Source organism: Talaromyces amestolkiae, assembly GCF_001896365.1.
Source record: "Talaromyces amestolkiae strain CIB chromosome Unknown scaffold44.1, whole genome shotgun sequence".
In the NCBI taxonomy this organism is placed as follows: Eukaryota; Fungi; Ascomycota; class Eurotiomycetes; order Eurotiales; family Trichocomaceae; genus Talaromyces; species Talaromyces amestolkiae.
Genome location: NW_024468080.1, coordinates 101 through 11691, shown reverse-complemented (window position 1 = coordinate 11691; position 11591 = coordinate 101). Strand labels below are relative to the sequence as shown.

At 44.8% G+C, this 11591-nt stretch overlaps 2 protein-coding genes across 2 annotated transcripts; one reads left to right on the top strand and one right to left on the bottom strand.

Annotated features, from left to right (window-relative positions):
* Positions 1–2993: 2993 nt before the first annotated feature.
* Positions 2994–3716, bottom strand: BHQ10_010375 (uncharacterized protein; the record flags this gene model as incomplete). The annotated part of the gene is made up of 1 exon (XM_040872998.1): positions 2994–3716. The coding sequence occupies one exon, from the start codon at positions 3714–3716 to the stop codon at positions 2994–2996; it is 723 nt and encodes a 240-aa protein (XP_040738877.1).
* Positions 3717–8827: 5111 nt separating this feature from the next.
* Positions 8828–10434, top strand: BHQ10_010374 (uncharacterized protein; the record flags this gene model as incomplete). The annotated part of the gene is made up of 4 exons (XM_040872997.1): positions 8828–9107; positions 9168–9207; positions 9262–9468; positions 9525–10434. The coding sequence occupies 4 exons, from the start codon at positions 8828–8830 to the stop codon at positions 10432–10434; spliced, it is 1437 nt and encodes a 478-aa protein (XP_040738876.1).
* Between the last annotated feature and the right edge of the window lie 1157 nt (positions 10435–11591).

The following is an 11591-nucleotide window of genomic DNA, read 5'->3' as shown; positions in this document are numbered from 1 at the left end:
AGACGGGCCGTGAAGATATAGATAGACGTCCACACCCTATTAGAAACTAACCCCCTTCGTAGAAGTACCGATCAGATTAGAAAATTTAGAAGATTTTATTGCTTACCACTATATCAAATGGCAGACGCGCTGAAGAACATCGATATAGAAACACTGGAGACCATTAACCCGTTTACACTAGCACCATGGGAGGAGCGCGTACAGACCGATATGAGTACAACCCCGGAAACGCACACGGAAGTGGGTGGATCAATGCAGATTGCGTTAAGCAGTTCGGCACGGAACGAGATGGTAGGATTCGGTGGAGCGATCCAGGGGAAACCACCCCGGTATAAAAAGCTGAAACTAAAGACCTTCTCCTTCACACTAGGCATAGATTGGAGCAAAACCCATACTCGGGGGAGCTAGCAGCAATGGCACACGCATTGAGCACGCTACCGATGTTGAAGTAGTACAGAATCACGCTGCTAACAAGCAACAAAGCAGCCGCACTCACATTGAGAAACCCTCGACAACAGTCGGGTCAGGAACACGTCTGCCAAATATACAAGTTCATTAAAAGGCTACGACGAAATGGAAGTCAGATCACTATCTGTTGGATCCCCACCAGTGAGGACAACAAACTACTAGGCCTGGCTAAAGAGCATACCAGAATAGCAACCCAAGAGGTTGCTATTTCACAAGAATAGATTCCCCGAATGAAATCAACAACTCTCAACATCGCACGCGATCAACAAGGTATTAATAAAGGCTTGCCTGAGAATGTAGGCAAATACGTTAAAAGGGTGGATGCGGCGGTCCCGGGAAAACACACCCAACAGCTGTATGATCGATTATCATGGAAAGAAGCAAGCGTGCTGTTGCAACTCCGGACTGGCATGGCAAGATTGAATGGATATCTCTATCGAATCAACGTAGCGCAGACCGATCAGTGTGCATGTGGACAAGCGAGAGAAACCGTAGAGCACTAACATACCCTTCTTGCTAGGAGGAAAACCACCGTCAGATAATCAGAACTGGACCCCAAACTTGGAAGCAGTACGGGCCATAATACGGTTTGCAATCGCCACGTGCCGACTCGATGCTACTTAACCATGTAGACAAACATAAATCAACCACCTCTCCCGATCTCACTCACACCAACCACCTCGGGACAGACACGGTAGACGCGCTTCAACTGCCGAAGATAGGATGTTGAACACCTGAAGAAGCGCCTTCAAGCCAGCTACTAATAAATTACTAACCCACGAGCATCCGCTACGATACTGATAGGTGAGATGACATATATTAAAAGTGATCATGTATGGGCTGCAAGGAGACACGGCATATATTATAGGACATGTACTAGTAGATTAGTGATAGTTGCCCTTTCGGCTTGGCCGCCGGGGGTTAATATGTTGTGTGTGTGTGTGTGTGTGTGTGTGTGTGTGTGTGTGTATTAACTTAGCACCCATGGATGTGACAGAGAATTTGTGTGCCTTAAATTGGAAAGCTCATGGTAGAAGGACGAGGGTGGGATTCGAGGCTTCGCGAGAGGATTGTTAGTGGTAGTGGCCTGCATATCGCTAGTGTAGCGAGGGGTCAAGGTAAATGAAATCATCCATCCATCCATGCTGTAGAAGTGCTTATACACTCTCATCCATATATCATGACGGCACCTGGAAAATGTTCACTAGTCATCCTTCAAGATCAGCTACAGCGAATCGAACCGAGCATTATATGATACAAATCAAAGGGTGGTCTACGACAAGTGACCCTGATGCGTTCCGAGAAGGCGCAATTTAGTATTTCCCGTCCGCTGTCGGCAGATGATCCCGTTCGATACTTGAACCAAACTAACTCGGACTGACATCAACTCGAACTGACTGTTGAGTAGGTAAGTTGTTCATTCTCTTCTCTGATCTTGAGGGGCTGATAATCGAACTAGTTATATACATGTGTGCACAGACCACACTGGAACCGACACCAACTCATCCTAGTACAACACGTGCCAGTTCGGAACTGTCAATTTTCGGTTCATGCAGGGCTTGCTACTAGTCGAGATAAACAGAGGTCTAGACTTCTATACACTCGTCTACCCGAATGTGACAAGAAAGGCACAACATGATACAATATTTTCAATCTAATATTATAATAAACTAGGACTCCGTAAGGTACGGCTTACTACCCGATACACTACTCATAATTGTCAGAATTACATTCTGTACACATACATATTTCTCCCGTGTATTTCTCCCATGTAAATGGTATTACAAGAAGGATTTGAAGGGAAACTCACGCAAGGCTGAGGCTGTGATGAGGGGGTGACTGTGCCGCATAGAAGTCGAGGACAATAGCCTTGTTTGGAGAGATAAGGCAACCACTCAGCTTGTTAGTACCTGTGACTGCGATGCATACCATCTTTCAATGTCAGTACGCTAATCCATCGTGAAGCACGAACACGGACTCGATCATTGCCTCTACGAATGTTTAAGGGTGAATATTGGCAAATCCTTATATCGAGGGACTCTTGTTATCCAATGAGAGCACCCGAGTGGATGTATGCGCTGCGCTCACCACATCCGGGAGAGCTGTAAAGTAATGTCACAAACTAATGATAGGCTGGTAGCTAATTTCGAATGGCGGATAGGGAATAAGCAAAATGTTCAGCGATGGATTCCTTAACCGATAACAGTTACATGATGTTCGGGTGCAGACATGGGCAGTATGAGATATAATAGGAATACATCGAATTACCACCGCTAGACTATCCTACCAGAACGGGTACAGGTTGAATGTAAGACTTAGCTCAAAAAGCTATATACAGCTATTCACGCTGGGTAAAACCCTACATAAAACAGACTAGAGAATTGGATCTGAGAATCATGGAGGACTAACCAACAGATTAGTGGCTAATTAGAAAAAAAAACCTCTACACTGACATGGTCTCGAGCATTCTCAAATACCACCTCACTTGGGGAATCAGCTCGAACTTAGCGCCCGCCACAGTTCATTTATGTCCAGTGCAACTTATCCATCCGTTGATAGTAGTCAGAATCCGTCTCTCCATCTTCCTTCGGTGTGTCGACCGGTTTCACGCATCCATTCTCACCGCACATGCCAACTTTATTGGGATTTCCTACAACGGCACACTCATTGTCGACCCGGCCGATGTCGCAGAAGTTACATATGCCGCCTGACTGGTCGACACACGCCTGATCTGTACCACAGCCAAGCTCAGAGCAATATGTGAAAGTGCCGACATCGTCTGATAACCTAGTGCCGACATCGTAGGTTACCAACCAATCACCGGCAGGTTCGTGTTCAGGCAGTTTGAGCTCTGGGTTGCGCTTGTTTATTTTCTGTGCAAATATCACCCTGGCATATGGCGGATCAAAAACGAATGTTGTTTCGTTGGTCTCAGAGTTTTTGATTTCTACCGTTGCCGAGATCTCATCTATATAGAAGTATCCATCTACCTTTGGTATTGATGCTTTCTCTATTTGTTCCTTCACATGACTTGCAGTCTCATTGTCAAACCGGGTGTCAATGAAGTATAACTGATTTGGACCCGCGGTTGCCACGTATGGAGTATCTGGCGCTATAACCTGGCGGCCGTACCATGTTTCGATAGTCTTTGGTACGTAGCTGCCCCGATACTCCTCCAGGAAGGTTGGCTCACCCTCGGACAATCGGAACAGGTGCAGGAGCACAACAATGAATAGCGTGGGAAGCATTGCGGTATAGGGATGAGCTGCTCTTTCGTATTTCCGTGTAGTTCGTATATGATTGCCTTTTAACAGAATTTCTAAGCCCTTACCCAGCCTAAATACACAAATATTTATAATATCATAAAGAATTCCTGGTGGCTTACCATGCTAAAGACGCTAACATTAACTTTACAGGTTGAACACATGAGTAACTATTGGCCGACGTATTGCTACCGCTGCAGCTTACTTGCTTATCGCTTATGTGCTGACCGCTTATATGCTGACCGCTAATATGCTGACCGCTTATACGCTGACTTCCTGTGTGAAAATGATAGTAAATGCTGACCCACCCATGTACCGACCTACGTAACTTGAATTGAACGAGACTGGATGGACAACAGTGATTGTTATTCGAGAAAGTTAACGCTCAGGTACATGTGCAGGCCAACGCTTATGTCGTGGTACTGTAGTATTGATGTTGTTGTTGGGGCAGTGCCTTTACATTGCAGACGGTAGTGGTGGCGTTTCATTTACCCTGACCTCTCGCAACTAAGTTGATTATAAACCACAGCCCACTAGACTGGGTACGGATTCGTATTTTTAGTCTAGTTGGAAAAACAACTAACTAAGCGATATGCAGGCTACCACAACTATCCCTGTTTGAGTGTTCCATTACATACTGTTACATTACAGGCATATTTGAAATCTCCATTTTTCCTTACTCTCTCTTCATTTTGCCCCACAGCCAAGGCTGGCTTGCAGAGTGGGGCCAAATAAAGAGGAGAGGGCGCAAAACATGAAGGAGGTTTCGAATCTTTCTGTAACTTCTTTTGACTTGCTTTCTTAGATTCTTGCAATTAGATATCTACTTCTACGCAAGAAACTTTACCGGTCAAATGTCTACCTACAACGAGAACACAATGATACCCGGCCAAGACGCAGCCAGGCCCCTACGCGAGCTGACAGCATCAGTCCAGGATCGTTATAGTATTATTAGCTCAGAACATAGCAGCTCTTGTCCTAATAAATCTCGAGAACTAAAGGATAAAGATGTTATCACAAACACACTTTACGAGCAAACCAACAAGGGTCGACCGGAAAAGATCCCGGACTGGAAAAAAGTTGAGCTGATGCCTATCGATGAAATTGAGATGGAGAATAAGCAATTTACACACAAGTATGAAGGTGTGTGTGTTCGCTCAACTGTCACTCTGACAGAAATAAAGATAATGTATAATACTTACCCTATGACTCGGCAGACTTTTGGAAAGATATCGATAAATCCACCCAGTTGGAAAAAGAGGCTGCTGTTCAAGCTTACACATTAGCTTTTAGCCGATTTCATGAGATATACCATCTCATCGGATGGCGTGATAGAGACAATGAGGATGCGATCTTTGACAAGATTGTCCTTACAGAATCCCGCAGTCTTCTCATTGAGTCCATCTTTGGCGTTGAGGTATATCAAATGTCCCAACGTGGCGAATTTTGCGAACAATCACGCATGCTGTTTGAGCATTCTCGTCTTCCACGGCTACTCATCATACTCGTCCGGATTGCATGCAGGCAGATATATATCACCAGTGCTTGTGGGGCAGACAAAATAATAAAAGAAAGATTTTTTGATGCTCTTATAGTTATACGTGTGCTGGCTCTTACAGCACGTATGCTGAAGGGTGATCACCTCGCCTCATCATTATCAATGGAAAGGCTTCTTCATCTATGTTATGCACGTCGAATTCTAGATCAGCCAGGTGCCAGTGATGTGGAAACTTACGGTAAACATTTTGAGCTATTATATGATTGCTTAACGGCTCTAGATTTTACAAGGAAGTTTCAAGAGATCAGAGAACCTCTATGCGAACTTTTCTACTTACGGTATAATACTGAGTCGATCCGCGAGTTATTTGAGCGTTTAAGGACTCATGAAGAGGCCACTATCAGATTCGAAAGATATCCAGAGCTACCACTAGAAGAGAGTACTGACTCAACGTTTCATCCCGAGATATTCACAATTCCCTATCTACAGAGATTTGGACGGCTGAATATAGAATGGACTGATTGTTTGGATGAGCACCTAAAGATTTATGCGAATAGGAACTCTATCAGAGTCTTTGCTCATCCCACCTTTTTCTATAACCGTATTGATTTACATAAGTAAGTACTGAATCGTTGAATGATACAGTCAATATCTACTAATCTAAAGTCATCAAAGAGCTAAGCGCAACTATCATGAATCAACATACCTAGAGCTGTCTCGGACTTATGCTCTTCTGTTTCGACCAACATCATCCAGAAACCTCCAGCGTCTAAGACAATATGTCTCTACTAGAGAGGACGACCAAATATTATGGTACAACAGTATGATATTCAACGGTCGTCCTATCTTTCAGTTAAAGCCTTATCTGGAAAAAGAGGTTGCTACTAACTTGAAGAAAATAATGGACATCGATCCTGCTCGAAATCCAACTAAAGACATTCTGTCAGAGAGTTTTCACCGCTGTTCTCTTCCACCAACTATACAAGTAGCGTTCGATATCGCCAACCCATTTAGGGAAGTCAAAAGAATCACTAAGCGATTAGACCAACATACAGTAACATCAACCTCAATGCAACGAATCTTAGACCTCGCACCGAATTATCCAGAAGATCTTAGATTCATGATTGTTTCTGTAATGGAAAATAGCTTCGCTGATATGGAGTCTTTTGTGCGGTTCCCCTATTTTGCGCCACGACTTCGCCTGCTAAAGGTGTATCTGGATTCGCACCGGCCAAGCACAATCCGTGAGCTATGGTATGATCGCAGGGATTATCGGTTATGGTGTATATTTTGGGGAGCGGGTTTCTTTGCTGTTTGTGTTTTACTATTGATGCTCTTCATTCTGCTTGCGCAGCTAGCCTGTATCTAAGATAGTGATCCTGAGATATCTGCAGAAGATGAATATTCCTTGATTATACCGGACTATAATCTTAAACACGACCTATTGGTTTTGCCCAAAGTCAGCTGATTCAGTGCTGTGTGATTCAGCTAATTTCTCGGCGTTAAAATTCTTAGAAGCATTCACTAACAGCATCCTATCACTTGTTTTAAATGTCATCGCGAAGTGGATTGTGCAGGAGGCTATCCGCTCCGAAATCCCGGGTGAACTGGACCCAGAAACTATATCTGCACGCTTGATAATGATGAATTTTGCAGGTATCCACACGTCTTCTTTAACGACAGTGAATATGTTGCTTGATTCATTATCGTGGCCTGATATTTTTAACGTGATGAAAGAGGAAATTGGTATAGCTTATCAGTAAAGCAAATTCCAATGGACTAAACATATCATGGACAACGTGAAGTTTGTTGATAATGTTCTCTATGAGAGCATGCGCTTATCGGGCCCTATTGTATGCTTGATTAGGGAAGTAAAGGCTAAGAATGGAATTTAGCTAAATGGCGTATCACTTCCCAAGGGTATAAAGATTGCTGTTGATATATATAATATGTATTGTGATAAAGAAATATATCAGGATGTGAACACTTTTAATCTATTTAGTTTGAATCCTTCTACAGGATAGCTAATGCCCCCTGTTGTTGAGATGAGCGAAAACTTCCTGCTGTTCAGATATGGCTGAGTATGTCTCTGCGATCCTTTTCTGTTTTCCTGTATTAATTTGACTACTTGATCCTATTAATATTATATTGAGTATGGTTGCCCTGGTCGCTATTTTGCAAGCCGCAAAATTAAGTTGATCATCGCAACTATGGTCACGAAATATGATATTGAATTTTTGATAAACGTCCAAATGTGTGGATGGGCGATTCGATGATACCCCTCGTACCATACTCAGTGTGAAGCGACGGAGTTAATGTTTGAAAGATCTATCGGATTAGCGACTTTACTCCCGGCTAACCCTGAATATATCTTACAAGTAAAGAGTAAGTGACTAGCAAGATTGTGTGTATATGCAGCTCTCTGTCTCTCTGTGTATCTCCGGTTTCCAAAGTGGGCTTTTATACTTGTCTCGTCGCCTCCGCCCCACCCTAGACCGGGTGGTGTCTAGGGTGGGGCGGAGGCGACGAGACAAGTAGATGTATTGGTGGGGTCATTTGTGAGCTGTCATGAGGGGTAAATCTTAGGACCACTTTGGGCCCTGATAAGAAGTTGGCTTCAGATTGATTGCCTCATTTGATGGCTTCATTGCTGATTCTAAATGAGGCGATCTCAAGGACTTAAATCCAGTGATTACCTTCCATGTATACGTAGATGGGTTAGGAGGATTCGAGGTTGATTCAATGCCAGCATATATTTCTGCACGCAGCAGCACGTTCAAGCTGATGATCCAAAAGAGCTGAATACAGGAAACTCTACTTGCACTATAGTCATTATTCTGGAGCCTCACTTGATAGTTTAGAGGGAAACACCTCAAAACAAAGGAATCTACGGAGTACTATGTACAGTAAACACAGTGAGTGAAAGCGCACGGACTAATTTTTTGAATTAGTGTAAACTAAATCTACTATTAAAGTAAGATACTTTCTGTGGTGCCACTCAGCCACTGTCATGAATTAATCCTATCGACCAATAGGATCAGTGCCACGAGATGCTACAAAGATTGTGCTGGGCCTATTCAAATATTCCTAAAGCCTTCATAATCTTAGACAGCTCTTCAACTCACATCATGTGAACTGTCAAAACGGACGATCTCGGAATCTTGTATACGCTCCAGCTTACTGACATACAAATTTAACATACAATCATCTCCTTATTCAATACCTACAAGCAGATAATCAACGATCATTAATACTGGACGATGTCGATTCTCTGAGTCTATACGATCCGTTCACTGATGTCTTACGGAAGTCAGCACGAATCAGTAGTTATTAAGTTAGCATTATTATGCTTTTATAAGCAGTGTAAGCATAATCAAACAGTGTAAGCATTGCAAGCGCTGTACAAGTATACTACGTAGATAGCATTTGTTACATGCCGCTCGGTCTAAAGAAAAGCCGAGCTGTGGGAATAGGCATCTGATTGGCTATAGATAAGTGACTTAGTACTGTGGCCTTATTTACTAAAAAATAATAAGGATGCCTAGGATTCTACGCTTCACCTACGTATCCCGCACATGCGATACTAAATCGAAATACAATGCATGAAGAGACATCTCCACTTATCGCCAGACAACAACCAGAAACATCGAGATGGTATCTACCATTATCAATATACCTACTCTCCATCTGCAACTTCTTCCTGGCAGGCTCTAGCTCCTCTCTCAACATTCCCCTGACACGACTTATCGAAGACAACCTCTGCCGTCGGCATGATTGGCAAGGGGCCCCAATTGACGAAGGGCGTTGCAAGACCGACGATATCCAGTCCAGTTTAGCATATCTCAACGGCTCACTTTCCCTTGTGGAGGCCATGGTTGGTATGTACTAGGAGTGTTTCTACGTCCGTCAAAACCTCGGATACTGACTGTCAGTCATAGGTCTGGTTGTCGCATTCCCGTTTGCAGTTTTGGCCGACAGGTGAGTTCCGTCCAAGAATTGGTTCAAATCGACACTATACCAACCAGTCTACAGAACCGGTCGTAGACCTATTATTCTCCTCTCAACGGTGGGTTCTGTACTTTCTTTGGCATGGGAATTAGCTGTTATTAGTTTTCAAGGGACCATGCCAGTGCAACTCATCCTGGCTGGCCCGATATTTAATGTTGTGGGCGGCGGAAGCACCATTCTAGTGGCCAATTTGTATTCCATGGCATCGGATATGGTGGCTGCAACAGAGAGGTATGTCCTCCCAGAATAGTTCTCGAACGAAATATACCTAACCCATATGCATCCAGAGCATCGGCATTCTTCCTAATGGCATTTGCAAGCTTAGCCGGCGCCTCAGTCGGCCCGGCCATCTCCTCTGGGCTCATGGAGATCTTTTCACCGTGGATTTCGGCTCTAGTCGGCTTCTTTGCTCTGCTGATAGGTCCCATCGTGTTGGTCTTCATACCAGAGACCTTCCATGCCTCGAAGCAGGACTCTTCCCCTGAGCCAGACTACGCCGGACTGGAAGAACCACAGCGCAACACCTTCAAATCGCACCTACTCCAGTCCCTACGCCTGCTCCAAGCCTCTCTCAGACTACTATATTCTCCCTCGATTATCCTCGTCCTGGCTACCTTTCTTACACGCATGCCGGAGATTCTCGCCACCTCGCAGTTTCTGGCACAGTATCTAAGCAAGCGCTTTGACTGGCCCCTCGCCAAGACAGGCTATCTCATTAGCATTCGAGGCATCATCCACATGGTGGTCCTACTCGTAGTGCTCCCTCTTCTTTCAAAGGTGCTCTTACGATGGCAGCAACCTCCCGTCAAGGACCTTACGCTTGCTCGGGTCTCTGCTGCGTTGGCTGCCGCTGGAGCGCTCGTTATGGCATCGTCGAAGATTGGACTCGTCGTTTTGGGGCTGGTACTACAAAGCTTGGGGTCGGGCCTTTCCCCTCTGTGTCGCTCACTGGCCACCAGTTTTGTAATACCGCAGGATACATCGAAGCTGAACACGCTCATTGGGATCGTGGAAACATTAAGTTCGCTGTTTGCGGGGCCCGCGCTTGCGTGGCTATTCGAAATCGGCGTGAAGCGGGAGGGACCGTTGCTCGAGCTTCCTTATTTCGGTCTGGCAGGGTTGTTTCTGTTGTGCTTGGTGGGACTGCTTTTCGTCCGATCTCGTCGTCGGAAGGAGGTAGGTGATTCCAGGGCATAGGTGGGGATTCGGACGAAGATGTGTGATCGCGGTGTACTATCAGGATTATATTACAGAGATATCGATTTAGCTTGTGGACTATACCAAAAACCTATTCTCTAGATAACTATTGATTAAGCGATTAAGTCCCCAACATATGTAGCAGTTTCATAACGGGGCGTGATCTCAATCAATGCCCGGCATGTCCTCCATGACTAAAACTATTTGACCCCTGTAAACTCCCAGGGATTATAAACTGCGGATCATTCGCTTTTTCGATCCCAGGACCCTTCTTCTTTACTGCCTCCATAGTCCTTGCAAGAGACCACTGTAGCAGCGTATCGAAGTTCCGACATGTATGCGTTGTGCGAAAATCTGGGCCGAACGTCTGCGCACCTGAATACCACGTGAGTGTGACTGGTGTTAGGTCAGCGTTGCACATGACAGCTTGGCGGATGTAGTCGAAACAGTGCTCTACAAGCCAGGGTTAGTTGAGAATGATAAGTGAAGCGTGATCTCAGTGCTGTAACTGGGGGGAACTGACCAACGTGAAGCATCTCTGTTATAGCTGATTGATCGGCCTGGTTCTGGTAGTACTCTGGGTATAGCGATTTCCGGATTTTATTCTATATAAGCAATTAGATGAATATAATGGAAGGTTGGAGTTGAAATAGATCCACCAAGCAATGCATTTGATGAACAACATCCAGCCCCGTAACCCAATACCCATCGAACAGCGTCGTTTTGTCCCGCACCATATCGGCCTCAGGGCCTTCAAGCAAGACAATCGACCCTGGCATAAGTAAGCAGCGCTCGTGGGAATTATAAAATCAGTTTCTACCTGCTTCCACTTGATCCCACAACGCATCCATTTCCGGTGTCGGATGGCCAATCCATCTCTGCTCTCCTGAAGGCTCTATAACCAGTTTTCCGCTTTCATTATATGTGAGAGCTCCATTGAAGCGAACTTCGTATTCTCTAATCGATTTTCTAGCCGGTTCTGGAAATGACATCAGCCTCGTGGACCTGTAGCTTGTACATATCCACCAAGGAGAGTAGAAAGGCTTMCCGAGATCCGTCCGCCGCCATGGCTCGMAAGCCGGTGCAAACGTCGAGATAAGATGCAGAGCAAAGGAAATGACGGTGAGAGAAGCGAATATAGCAGTGGAAATAAACCA